This window comes from Lithobates pipiens, unplaced genomic scaffold (assembly GCF_037356315.1).
Source record: "Lithobates pipiens isolate NorthernLeopardFrog02 unplaced genomic scaffold, aLitPip1_a1.2 Scaffold_27, whole genome shotgun sequence".
Classification (NCBI taxonomy): Eukaryota; Metazoa; Chordata; class Amphibia; order Anura; family Ranidae; genus Lithobates; species Lithobates pipiens.
In genome coordinates, this window is record NW_027507788.1 from 132,887,964 (window position 1) to 132,902,833 (window position 14,870).

General features: G+C 39.8%; 1 protein-coding gene across 7 annotated transcripts in view; it reads right to left on the minus strand.

Moving 5' to 3' along the window:
• The window catches only part of LOC143934134 (serine/threonine-protein kinase BRSK2-like), a 480,076-nt gene that overhangs the window by 13,800 nt on the left and 451,406 nt on the right, over positions 1-14,870 (minus strand). For 4 of the 7 annotated variants that reach the window (XM_077457486.1, XM_077457484.1, XM_077457485.1 and 1 more), the window contains 3 exons: positions 12,927-12,987; positions 9,630-10,161; positions 6,456-6,504 (listed from right to left, as the gene is read on the minus strand). In XM_077457486.1, the coding sequence (XP_077313612.1) occupies positions 6,456-6,504; positions 9,630-10,161; positions 12,927-12,987 (642 nt within the window). The remainder of the gene's footprint in view (positions 1-6,455; positions 6,505-9,629; positions 10,162-12,926; positions 12,988-14,870) is intronic. The other 3 variants (XM_077457490.1, XM_077457488.1, XM_077457489.1) reach the window with 1 other exon arrangement.

Here is a 14,870-nt window from a genome sequence, read left to right on the forward strand (position 1 = left end):
CGCCACTGTAAATTTGCTCAAATGGGGTGTGTACATAAAATAGAGGTACGCCTCCACCATTAGCCTATCACAGAGCCACAAGAGGTGTCATATAGATATCAGATCCTATCCAGAGGAGTGTATATATGAATTACACAGGAGGAGAGAGGGAAGGGAAGTACATATATAACCCCCCTAAAGCTAACTACTACTAATATACAGAATATAGAAAATAGAGACACACTGCCAACAATATTATACAACAATTATATATAATCTCTCATCAGCGCATCTACGTCAGCAGTGTGATATCTACGGGCCTGACTGCCCTGTGTGGGCTCATAGTTTCGGTGAGTGGGGAGCTAAAGGGGGCGAGCACGAAAGTCACCTGAAAATCTGTTCCTGGGCACCAGTCACTTTTCCACCTACTGCACTCTTTTTGCTGTGAAGATTTTGTGGACTTATTAATTACTAATTTTTTAATTTTTTCTAGTAATATATTTGTTCACTTTTTGGACTGCATTTATAGCTCTTAATAGATTATCTGGGGCTAACTTTGAGATTTATATGCATTTTCTTGGGTAATAATTATCACATTGATTTATTTAATATTTATTTATGTAATATCTCCTATTTTATGGATTTACATTCCTGGTATTATCACATATTTATTTGAGGGTATATTACACTGTATGGTCACCATATTTTCACTTTATTTATTTTTATTCATGCAATTAACTTCACTGTGTTAATTTTTCAACACACTTATCAATTTAGTGGCATATTAATATCTTATTATTTACCACGTATTTATCACTGCTGCACGCTATGCATATGTTATTTACCATATTACTAATTCCCGCTGCTTACGTAGTTGTCTAGTTTTGTGTCTACGTAGTCAAGCTTGGTCTAATTTATAGCCATCTTTTGTGGTACCTGATTGGCTGTGTTCAGGAATTGTTGTATAATATTGTTGGCAGTGTGTCTCTATTTTCTATATTCTGCATATTAGTAGTAGTTAGCTTTAGGGGGGTTATATATGTACTTCCCTTCCCTCTCTCCTCCTGTGTAATTCATATATACACTCCTCTGGATAGGATCTGATATCTATATGACACCTCTTGTGGCTCTGTGATAGGCTAATGGTGGAGGCGTACCTCTATTTTATGTACACACCCCATTTGAGAAAATTTACAGTGGCGCCGAACCCCTTTTATAAATAACTTCAGCTGAGTGTTTCTTTCCACTCCCTCCTATGTACTTGTATAAAGATGGCCATACACTATGCAATCTGATATGTGTCAGATGTGTATTTAGTGAGAAGGATGCTCACTGATTGATTGCATTTCATTTAAAAAACATGCAGCTGTGAGTGGGAGGGTGGATGATGCAGGGTGTGTGCTAATGAGGTCAGCTGGTCAACTCCTTCCTGTGTCATGACCTAAAGTCTGTAAGGAAAACAGACAGAAGCAATAGATACATCTGGAAACATGGATTAAGGACAGTAAGGTACATGTCTGTAGGTTTTATGGAAAGCTTTGATATTTTTGCAAAAAAAAGTACAAAATGCTATATTGGTTAGGGATGAGCTTCGTGTTCGAGTCGAACATACGTTCGGCTCGAACATCGGCTGTTCACCCGTTCGGCGAATTCCGAACGTTATGGGCCGTTCGCACCAAATTCGTGTGGCGCTCACGGCCCACAATGCACTGCGATGGCGCAGTGCATTGCTGGCTCATGATCGGCCAAGCATGCACTGTGACCCCACATGCTTGGCCAATCACAGCGCCGGCAGCGAGGAGAGCCATGATTGGCCACAGGCAGGATGCCTGTGGCCAATCATAGCTCAGGCTGTGTAGTACATGCCCCACACTATATAAGGCCGCCAGTGCGGCGGCCTTGTGTAGTGTGTTGGCATCTGTAGCAGTTAGTGGGTGTTCTGTGTACCTTCAACACAGTATACACCGATCGTTATCGGACGATTTTTCGTTCTTGCTCTTCTGTAGTGGTTGTTGTCTGCGTGCCCTGACCGCAGTATACACCGCTATATTCACCTATATATCTAGCGATATATCTATCTTTTATAATAGAGCTGTGAGTCAGTGTTAGGAGATTGTGCGTGCTATCTGCGTGCTCTGAACGCAGTATACACCGCTATATCCACCTATATAGCTAAATATCTTGCTCGTTTTAAATAGAGCTTTCATTCAGTGTTAGGAGATTGTGCGTGCTGTCTGCGTGCTCTGAACGCAGTATACACCGCTATATCCACCTATATAGCTAAATATCTTGCTCGTTTTAAATAAAGCTTTCAGTCAGTGTTAGGAGATTGTGCATGCTGTCTGCGTGCTCTGAACGCAGTATACACCGCTATATCCACCTATATAGCTAAATATCTTGCTCGTTTTAAATAGAGCTTTCATTCAGTGTTAGGAGATTGTGCGTGCTGCCTGCGTGCTCTGAACGCAGTATACACCGCTATATCCACCTATATAGCTAACTATCTTGCTCGTTTTAAATAGAGCTTTCAGTCAGTGTTAGGAGATTGTGCGTGCTGCACTGTACAGGACGCCGTGGCTGGGTCCTGGAAGGACGCTATATTTCCCCTCTGTTTGGGTTGTGGTCTCTTTAAGGGAATAAAACATAAAAAATAAAACAGGTGGGTTAAAGGAAGTGTCTTTAAAAAACAAGACAGGAAGTGGTAGATGGGTGTGGAGGAGTGGAGAAGACATGGTGGATGGTGGATGGTGGATGGTGGATGGTGTTTATTTTGGGCTGCAGCAACTGAAGTGGACAGCAGTGTCCTGTTTGGAAGGCTCCTGGCAGGGGAAGCTACCTGCCATCAAGATCAAGCTCTGTTTTGATAAAGACAGCTATTCTGGACTTTGCAAGTCGTGAGACTACAAACCTTTTTCCTTTTGTTTTTGGCTGCTGTAAAGCTATTTAAGTTTAATAAACCCTTTGTTGTGTGAAAAGCCTGTGTCCTGCGATCTACCTGGTCCCCCGAACATTATACCACCTATATAGCTAAATATCTTGCTCGTTTTAAATAGAGCTTTCATTCAGTGTTAGGAGATTGTGCGTGCTCTGAACGCAGTATACACCGCTATATCCACCTATATAGCTAACTATCTTGCTCGTTTTAAATAGAGCTTTCAGTCAGTGTTAGGAGATTGTGCGTGCTGTCTGCGTGCTCTGAACGCAGTACACACCGCTATATCCACCTATATAGCTAACTATCTTGCTCGTTTTAAATAGAGCTTTCAGTCAGTGTTAGGAGATTGTGCGTGCTGTCTGCGTGCTCTGAACGCAGTATAAACCGCTATATCCACCTATATAGCTAACTATCTTGCTCGTTTTAAATAGAGCTTTCAGTCAGTGTTAGGAGATTGTGCGTGCTGTCTGCGTGCTCTGAACGCAGTATACACCGCTATATCCACCTATATAGCTAACTATCTTGCTCGTTTTAAATAGAGCTTTCAGTCAGTGTTAGGAGATTGTGCGTGCTGTCTGCGTGCTCTGAACGCAGTATACACCGCTATATCCACCTATATAGCTAACTATCTTGCTCGTTTTAAATAGAGCTTTCAGTCAGTGTTAGGAGATTGTGCGTGCTGTCTGCGTGCTCTGAACGCAGTATACACCGCTATATCCACCTATATAGCTAAATATCTTGCTCGTTTTAAATAGAGCTTTCAGTCAGTGTTAGGAGATTGTGCGTGCTGTCTGCGTGCTCTGAACGTAGTATACACCGCTATATCCACCTATATAGCTAACTATCTTGCTCGTTTTAAATAGAGCTTGCAGTCAGCGGTAGGAGATTGTGCGTGCTGTCTGCATGCTCTGAAAAAGACGGACGGCAAAACAAATTATACAGGGGTAATAACCCTTCCCTATGTTTTCCAAAAAGCTTAAAAATAGTTTTTTTGACTGGAGCTACACTTTAAAAATGTACCAGTTGAAAATTACAAACAGATTCAACTTAACACAACAAACCTACACAGTCCCTGTCTTGTTTGCACCGCCTGTATACTGCTGTTCTGAGTATATAGGGCCTGGGGGCCACACGTATTTCCTTTTTTTAATATGGTACGGGGTTCCCCTTAATATGCGTACAAGACCCAAAGGGGCTGGTAATGGGCAGGGAGGGCTACCCATGCCATTTTTCTCAATGATTTTCAACCATATTGCAGGAACCAGATATAACATTAAAACCGCAAGCAGCTTTAAATGACGTTATTTCTGTTAAATGTCATTTTATGCAGGGACTGTTCTAAACACGGGAAACACGTGGCACTTCACAGGCATACTATAGACACCCCCCAGGCACGATATTTAAAGGAATATTTCACTTTTTTTTTCACTTTAATCGTCAATAAAATCAGTGCTCCTGCCAAAACGGCCGTTTTTAAAAGTTTTTTTTGCATTGACCCATGTCCCCTGGGGCAGGAGCCAAGTCCCCAAACCCTTTTTAGGACAGTATCTTGCATATTAGCCGTTAAAATTAACACTTTTGATTTAGAACGTTCGAGTCCCATAGACTTCAATGGGGTTCTAACGTTCGTACGAATTTGGGGTCCGTTCGAAAGTTCTGGTGCGAACCGAACCGGGGGGGTGTTCGGCTCATCCCTAATATTGGTACATAGTGGAGCTGGAATTTAGAAAAAAAAGGTGAACAAAGGTGAACTTAGACTTTAACCACTTGCCGACCGCCTCACGCCGATATACGTCGGCAGAAGGGCTCGTACAGGCAGAATCACGTATCTGTATGTTGCCCTTTGAGAGGCGGCCAGCGGGTGCGTGCCTGTGGCAAGCTCTGTGAGTCGGGTCGCGGGTGCCGTGGATCGCCCGCTATCACCTCACGGGGAGGAAGAATGGGGAGATGCTAATGTAAACAATCATCTCCCCGTTCTGCCTAGTGACACTGATCTCTGCTCCCTGTGATCGGAGCAGAGATCAGTGAGGTGTCAAACACAGCCATGCCCCCCCCCCACAGTTAGAAGCATGCCCCTTGGACACACTTAACCCCCACACTGCCACCTAGTGGTTAACCCCTTCACTGCCAGTGTCATTTACACAGGAATCAGTGCATTTGTATATATATTGATTGCTGTATAAATGACAGTGGTCCCAAAAATGTGTCAAAAATGTCCGATGTGTCCGCCATAATGTCGCAGTCGCGATAAAAATCGCTGATCGCTGCTATTTAAAAAAAATATATATATAAAAATGCCATAAAACTATCCCCTATTTTGTAAACGCTATAACTTTTGCACAAACCAAACAATACTCGCTTATTGTGTTTTTTTTACCAAAAATATGTAGAAGAATAGCCTCACCCTAAACTGAGGAAAACATTTTTTTAAATATATTTTTGGGGGATATTTATTATAACAAAAAGTAAAAATGAATGTGTTTTTTTCAAAATTGTCACTCTTTTTTTGTTTATAGCGCAAAAAATAAAAAACGCAGGGGTGATCAAATACCACTAAAAGAAAGCTCTATTTGTGGGAAAAAAAGGATGTCAATTTTGTTTGGGAGCCACGTCGTACAACCGCGCAATTGTCAGTTGAAGCGACGCAGTGCCGAATCGCAAAAAGTGCTCTGGTCAGGAAGGGGATAAATCTTTCTGGGGCTGAAGTGGTTAAGCTGAACTCTGTTCACTACAGATGGAAAATAAGTCAGCTGGCAAAGGGTGAGGACCTTATATTGAGTGCTAGAGTTCTAAGAACTCGTGTATTCAGGGATAATTGTAGACAAAGTGAAAAACAGAGCCACCCTCCAATTTCCTTATTTATTAATTTAAAAGGTCTAGGACAGTGATGGCGAACCTTGGCACCCCAGATGTTTTGGAACTACATTTCCAATGATTATCTACTACACTGCAGAGTGCCAGAGCATCATGGGAAATGTAGTTCCAAAACATCTGGGGTGCCAAGGTTCGCCATCACTGGTCTAGGAAATACTTTCTTACAGAAGGAAGAGCATTTGGGGTGAGCAAATCTATCATGGTGATGTTCTCTAGTAGTCCACCAATATGCAGGTTGAATGGAACTGATGTGGAGTTTTTAAAGTTACAGCTTAACCTCAGAATAGTGTGGTAACCCTTCTTTTATAATACAAAACAGCAAAGATATGTGGTTCATTAGGGTATATATACAACTTTACAAATATTTGCAATGTAAAATTGTTGAGCTAGAGATCCACTTTAATATCTCTCTGATGTGATAATTGTTCATCTGTATCCAAATTTTTGAAAACCCAACAGGCCTCTGGAAGATCAAAATTGAACACAACATGAAATGGTCTTTGGGGGAAAAATCTCTAGTGGAACACTCACAGCTTCTACCTTTTTTCAGAGTGAAAGAAAACTTTTATTAGCTGCTGTGACTATATAAACCATCCTTCAGACACTCTGATATATGAGGTTCATTATGTTCTGTCCTCATCTATTACAGTTAATGAAGTGTACTCACTCTGGTGAGGATTCTGGAGTAAGACTTGACATTTCTTCGGGAGTCGGCACTATGTAAAATACAAGCATAATTAAAAAGAGCAGATAAAACACATTACCAATAAAACTGCATAGAAATATACTGTAATGGAAATCAGGGTATTGTTTTAAAATGAGCTGCCCAATGCTTATACATCATAAGTATCATTTGCATCTACTTTCCTTCTTATATTTATCACAGTAATAAATTATGGCATGCGTAAGGAACGTAAGAAACAAGATGTAAAAATCAGATGTAAAAATGATTTAAGGTAAACTATGCAGATAACTTAATGCTTGCTTTTTTGCTTTGTCAGATGCGGTAATATGCAGTATTGGACCCAATAACCTAACATACAAAGGGGCGGTAGGTATAAATGTTTTCAAACAAGATTCACACAACTCTCATTTAGGAATCAATCACATTTCCAGTAGGATTTGGTTGGAAAAATTTGTGAAACCTGGGTGAAAGTTTTACAAACCTTGCATGAAAACATACGTGGACCTTTTAGTGTTTATGCTTACTCTCTCCATCTTATTATATTAACTGATTGTAAAGATTAGAATAACCCTGTCAGGGGTTAACAAAATAAAAATTGCAACACTTACATTTGGTGGTATATTCACAGGAACTTTGCTTTGTAGCAGAGCTACTAGTGGCAATCCTATTCTACATTTCCAGGTATGTGGAATAGTGTGTCTCCTGCTGGTAGCTGTATTTCCTCCCATCAGACCCCTCCATCGCTACTGTGTTCTGCAGTGACTAAGTGTCTAAAAGAGGAAACAACAGTAGCCGGCAGGGAAGACACTCTTCTACCAGCCCAGGGGAGTGGAATATAATCAGTGGTAGCTGCTCTCTCCTATAGAGCAAGGGTTTCGTCAAATGGGCAGGTACTGTAAGTAAAATGCTGCTTTCTTCACAGGGTACTGTTATTTTAATTTTGGTAACCCCTGGACAGGGTCATTTTAAAGAACATAGTATAGCAGGCAAAGAACTTCTTGTCCTGGTTTAGAGCTGCTCTGTTATCACATCTGGCCACACGCCAGCCATACTTTAGTTTTCAATCCTTATTGTATGTTCCCGATTATTAAGGTGTATGTCTAGCTAAAATGTGGCTGTAAGACCACTCACAATCACACCTACTGGAACTAATCAGTTGGAAAGATCAGAATTCCTTCCCTGATTGACATTGTCCTGTCCTGTGATGAGCAGCATCTGCCAGTGCTGTTCTCCCATTCTACCTACCCTCTTCATTGACATAAACATGAACATGAAAGTTGCACCAAAGTAACACAATTGTGCCTGCACTACCATGTCTGGGGGTAACTTCACAGTCAGGGTGACACTAACTTGCTGATTCCCTTCTAAAATCAATAGGCAAAAAGAAATGACCAAGGAGGTATATGATCTTTAAAGTGTGCCAGTCAGTCATTTGTAATAGTCCTCCCTATTAGCAGACGCTACACAAAGCCTTCTACAACTTTTGCCTGCCTGAAAAACCTACTCTGTGTAACTCTACTCAATTAGTATTACTGTGTTATTACAGACCTGACTTCAAGGCTATTTACCATCAACTGCCTTCCCTTTGGCCAGTGAGTGCCACTTAGTGCCCAGTAAGGGAACTCTCCCAAGAAATTGAAGGGCTATTGGCAGTGTGCTAACACAACAGCCTGTTTATAATTGTGTCCTTGGTATGTTTCTCTGCTTCTCCCTCCTGCTTTGTCTCCAATTAGTGCAGTCCCTAGCTTAGGGGTGCTCAAACTGTGGCCCTGCAGGTGTTGCAGAACTACAAGTCCCATGAGGCATTGAAAGGCTGATAATTACAAGCATGACTTCCAAAGGCAGAGGCATAAATAGCTGGACACTCCCTGGCCCACCCTACTGTGCAATTCAATATTGCTTTCCACCACAAAGGCTTAGGGAAGTTATTATGTTCTTATCCTTCAACGAACACTACGTTAGATTCAACCTTTGTGTCTTATTGAAGAGTATGTCACCTGCGGATTTTTCAAGTCAGCAAGTGGTCATACTGTCTCTACAGATTGGGTCTCTACAGATTGGGTCTTTACATACTGTTCCTAGGGAAGTATGTCATTAGCTATATCTTCATTTGAAACAAAACAAGCAAAGCTTAGTCCTGAAGACATTCCCCCAATAAAAAATGAAACGTGTATAAGAGAGGCACCCAGGGAAAGTTTCACAAGCAATAAAGGTAATAGGAGCATCCAGCTTTGCATACTGTGTTCATCGGCATTACCTTTCCATGGTTAAACACCTGTTTGTAGAACAGAAGGTTCAAAACAACATGAAGCTGTACAAAGGAACATGTTAAAGTCTAACTAAAGGCAAAAACTTTTTTTTTCGTTTTAGATGGAGTGAGAGGGATTAGAACATATGTCAGTTTTTATTGCTGTCTGTGCCCCCTCTCTATTTCTCCTGTTTACCATTATCATTACAAATGAAAGTAAAAGAAAATCTAAAAATACAACAGGGGTTATAACCCTTCCTTACTTTATCCAAAATGAAAAAAAAAAATTTTAGCCTATATTACTTCTTTAAATCTAATTTACAAGCTAATATACAGCTTACTATTAGCTATACCCTGACTGGTAGCACTCCTACTTACCTAACTATTACTAACTATTAATTATGTATTTAACCTAGTTTACAGTTTACAAAAAAGGACTAATGCTGAAGGGACTGACCACATTACAAAATGCACAATTCCACAGTAAATTAACGCTTCAAAATATTTAATGAATTTTGAATCTGAAACTCTTACTTGAGGGTCTTCTACTGTATTAATCATGTATCTGCTCTTAGAACATTTACTTTTCAACTTTTACCTTTCAACATATAGAAAGGCTGATGGGTTTGCTTTAAAATACAGAGAAACTATTTGGTTTTAAAACTGATTAACTCCAGAGGTGTTGTAGAATATGGTAAAATCATTTAAATGTTATCTTTAAATTTTAACATCTCAATTTCAGTTACTAATATTCTTTTTTTATTTTTTATTTTTTTTCAATCCTGATCTGTTTGAACCTTTTTGTTAGTTGGCATAAGGCAACAACCATTTTATTTAATCAGTAATACTACAGCTCATTCAACAATGCGCCACTAGATGGCAAGCTGATGCAGAACAATTTAACCTACCTTGCAATTTCCGACGATGGAAGCGTGGGGATCCCAGAAAACTATTCTTGATAGAGTTGAGCCGTGTCTTCCAAGCCACTCCACCAACACCAGGACTGGAGGGAGGGGTGCCACTAGGTGTCCCAGTCGGACTGTCCTTGGGCGTATGTACTGGGGTGCCCAGCGGGGTAGGGAGGGGGCTACCTCGGGGAGAAGGGTGAGGGGTCACCTGCGGCAAAGGGATAGATTTGGTGGTGGATTTAGTACCAGGGAAAAAACGAGCAGGCAATGAGGAAGGAAAGAAAGGTGGGGATAAAGGGGAGCGATGAGGTGAAGTTGAGGAGTCATGCGGTGGGGAGGAGGCAGTCATGGTAATAGGTAAGGGATTGGATTTAATGGTGTGGAGGGGCTTCTCTCCCAGGCTGGTCTTAGCAGGCAGTGTCTGGGTCTTCGGGTCAGGCTGACGGTGAGCAGCTTTGGATTGCCAGATGGCACGGGGATCCTCCCCATCAACGGCTTCCAGCGGTGTGGGGGAGAAAGTGAAAACGGGACTCTGGCAAGGGGGGACAGAAAAGTGCCCAATGGGCATTGATGTTTGACAATGAGATGGAGCAATGTGGTAGGACATGGTGTTCTATTGCTGTGTGCTCAAAATATATAACAGATATGAACCTTTGTCAATGCCATGATTAAAAAGGGCCAGTAAACAGCAAAGAATTCAAGGTTATGTTTCCATTTTGTACATTATTACACAGGTGGAATGGCTAGCACAGTAAATGTAGTCTTGCATTGAACACATGCTATAGTATGTGCCCATTGTATGCCACATATGTGTGTGTGTGTGTATATATGTATATATATATATATATATATTTATATTTACATATATACACACATTTTTTTTCAGGGTTACTGAATCCGGGAAGGTATGAAGATCTGTGCCAGCTTCCCAATAATATTTGACCTAAGACCAATTATATGCTACACTGAATGATATAAAAAGTGGATAATTAAGTCTTTTCAATTATATAGAGTAAGTCCCTAAGAATTAGGTACAACAACTGTTAACTGTAGTGTAGTGTATGACAGTGGTAACTATGGTAAGTCATAGACATCAGGTTGTAAGCTTTAATTTCCAGCTAGGTAAGACTCTACCAAATATTATATGCTCAGTGTTACTAACTGGGTTACACAGAAGAGTTCTGTTGCTGAATGATGACTTATGGGTAGTGTGTGTACACAAGTGCTGTGATCACTAATCTTGCTTAATTAATAATGTTGGTTTAGGGTTCTGAGGATGCAGGATTTGAATTTATTTATTTTTGTCTTTTGGTTGAATTCAGAGATTGCAGAATTTAATGTATTTAGTTTTGTCTTTTGGTCGGATTCAATGGACATAGACATATGTCTTTTTTTTCAGATTAACTTCTAACTATAGTAATAAAGGGTTTGGAACTCATTATGATACATCATCGATATAATGGTTGCTATTTATAGTAATGTGATATATTAATGTATAATTTGTACATCTTGTTGCCACATGATGTGACCTAAGAGCCGGTTCACACTGGGACGACTTTTCAGGCGACTTAGCCGCCTGACAAGTCGCATCCAGTTCTGTACTATGGAACCATTTTAATAGGGGCAACTCAAGTCGCTCTGACCTAGAAAAAGGTTCCTGTACTACTTTTGGGACGACTTGAAGTGACTTGTATTGACTTCTATATAGAAGTCGTTTTGCAAGTCGCCGCTGCTGTCGTGTGCAGGTCGCCTTAGGCAGTCGCACTGCAAGTCGTGCTGCTTCAGTGTGAACCGCCACTTAAAAGTTGGTTTATAAAGTATCAAAAGATAGATTAACCCAAGTTTCAAAATACATCCCCACATTAATATTTGGATGCCAAATAGATTCTTCCTATTATTTATTACATATTTTCATAGTTGGTAAGGTTGAATAAAGACAATAGTCCATCCAGTTCAACCTGTGAAATTATTTATTGTGTTCAACCTGTGAATTTAATTATGCATCCAATGTGGCCATCAAAAAAGATGTGTCAGCATCCTGGGTGTTTTCATGTTTTCGGGTAAATGCTGGTTCTTAGATGTGACTAATATGTGATCCATTTTAATTTTTGTATGGGGAGCAGATTAGTGCCCAGACCAGGTTTGTAGCTCTCTTTCTATTATAAATGTTGTCCCCTGCCATAGTCCATTAAAAATTTGATATTCTGTGTGTATTTAAAAGTAAGATTTTGTAGCTACTATAGGTCAGAGAGAGAAAATTATTTTGATGCATTTGGTTAGCTGAAACATACTGCAATAGATTCACCTCTATATCCCTATCCTCCTATTGATATCACTCACATTGCGAAAACGGTGGCCTGCTGCACATTTCCCTTCTACAATGACTTTGCTGGGAAAACCCCAACACCCAGGATTGTGTGTGTGAGATGGGCAGAGGTGCAAGTCACAAATTGCATGAGGTTCATAGACCCCAGACTCACCACCCCCCCAGGACAGTCAATTACTACAGATCAGTTTGGCAGAGTTGCCATTTCAAAAGTAAATTGATCAAAGTTTTTGAAGGAAGCCTGCAGGTAAATTTCTATATTATGATATTCATGTATTGTGATACATGCTCTTATAATTTTCTTTATACTTCATGAGTCTCTGGCCTGGCACATATCAGTTGTCCGGTCAGTGACTAATCAATGGTGAAGCAAGGATAGCAATAACTGCCCTGAAACATAACAACTCCCATCTGGTTGCTTCTAGCTTAAAAGTCTTGCCTTCTTGCTGAAAAGTATGTTATATGTGCTTAGCGAGGGGCTATGAGGGCACCTGATGTAAACAAATTTACATAAAAACTTCATGATATATTTCTTTTTATATCAAACGTGCAAATAAAGGTTTCTTTTAACATACCAGTACTCCACATCCACAAAATTTGAAGGGTGTCTATGTCAATAGCCTAGAGTTTTGTTTCTTTGGTATCTTTATTCGCTTAAAACTTAAATTCAAGAATCTTATAAATGTATTTTAAACTGTTTGCTGTAGACACTTGGAACCATATCTACAGTAACAATGATAAGCCATGCAAAATTTGTATTACAACATAAAGGCAAAAAAAGAGAGAACCTATCTGTTAAAATTGTAAGAGAACTGCTGATGATGTTTGCAATGTAGGGTGTCATGGTGTGATAATGCGGGTTGTTGTAGTGATGGCATGATATGCCACAAACAGGATGTGATAAAGTGCAGTCTGGACACTGTTGCTGTCATATTATCTGTAATATTAAGAATTTCCTTTATAATACTTACCCTTGGACTGCTGAGAGGGCTAGATGACAGGCCAGTTGATGCACCACTGACAGACCTGGACCTGCAAAAGAAAGATCTATCACTCATTACTCATAGAACAAAGAAACAGACACCTTGCTGCCATATTTTATACTGTGTGCTTTAAAGGATTAGATTTGAGAGGGATAGATATATAGGTCAAGTATTGTGATTTGGAGCAGCTCATTCCTGCTCCATCCAGCTGTTTCAAGTGATTTCTCTTCTTATAAAACAATACACTGTCTTTATCTATATATTGTCTTTTACTTATGCGGTAATAATACAAGAACATACTTTTTCATCATATTACAGTAGTTGACATTGGGGTCACTCATTTGTCATTGGTATTGGTAAATTTCAAATCAAATAACAATTTTTCTATTACTCTGTGAACCAGCCTCTGTACTAAAAATAACATCTTTTGAACAGTTATAGAAACACATTGCATAAATCAATATATTTTTCCTTTCATTCTTTGTAATGTTTCTTTTTTTGAAAAACAATATTTACTTGATAACTGTTGTCTTTGCAAACTTATTGGTCTAAATGCAATATGCCAATACCCTATGAGTCAGGGGCTATCACATTAAGCCCCCGATTCACACATATGGGGTGAGGGAAGTGCAGGGAATTCTGAGTGTTTTCTGCACCGCATTGAAATCATACTCTATCATGAGATCTGCCAGCAGTGTCAATGTTAAATTCATTACACCCCAAAGCAAGTTGAAAAAACGTAGTGCAAATGCAAAAATCATATCACATGGGTGTGAACACCTATACAATCTGTGGTGCGGCAAAAAAAAAGACGCCTGCACCTTTTTCATGCAGTGTAGTGTGAATTGAGTCCATATAAAATGAAGCATAGTCTAATCCAAAAGTTGTACAAGCTAGGACTTAACCCTTGGGGGGTTTAGTGGATAAGAAGTTGGCTAAAGGATAGATACCAGAGTGTGGTTGTAAATGGGGTTCACTCAGAATAGAGACCAGTCACAAGGCTCTTTACTGGGTCTTGTTCTATTTAACCTATATGTAAGTGATATAACTAAAGTTTTGTTGGGCAAGGTATGTCTTTTTGCTGATGACACAAATGTGTGTAATAGGGTTGATATCCTTGGAGGTGTTTGTAACATGGAACGTGATTTGGCATTGCTTGAAGATTGGTCAAAGCAGTGGAGACTGCAGTTCAATATTCCTAAATGAAAAATAATGCACCTAGGCAAAAAGAATCCCCTCAGAGAGTATAAAATTGGGGGTACAGTGTTAGCCAGTCTGGAGGAAAGAAGGGAAAGGGGAGACATGATTGGAATCATGTATTTAAATACATTGAAGGGGTAAATAAGGTTCAGGAAGGCAGTCTTTTCAATGAAACCAAAATCAAGAACAAGGGGACATGACCTCAAACTAATTGGAAGAAAGTTTAAAAACGAATCTTAGAAAGTATTATTTTACTGAAAGGGTATTTGATGCTTGTAATATACAACCAACAGAGGTAGTGAGACAGTCAACAGTAAATGGCTTCAAACATGCTTGGGATAAACATATATCTATAGTCAGACAACAAGGTTATTGGAAATAAATAAATAAATACATAAAATGGGCAGACTCGATGGACTTCAGTCTTTTTCTGCCATCACTTTTCTATGTTTTTTTGAATTTGGATTCCTATCTGAATCACATGCAGTGACCCACACCGCACACGTGTGAACCCAGTCTAAAAGATTTCCTCCTGTTGGTGGTCAGAAGACCACACTGCATATCCTATGTGTCAAGTAAGGAAATAACCGGTGGGCACCACTGGTGTCTGCTTTGTCAACAAACTTGAAAAGCCCCTTTAAACCATATATTTACTTCCAATTATTCTTTACATGTGCATCACTTCTCCCGATCAGTCAAACTTAAAGTGAATGTAAAGGTAAAGAAATATTA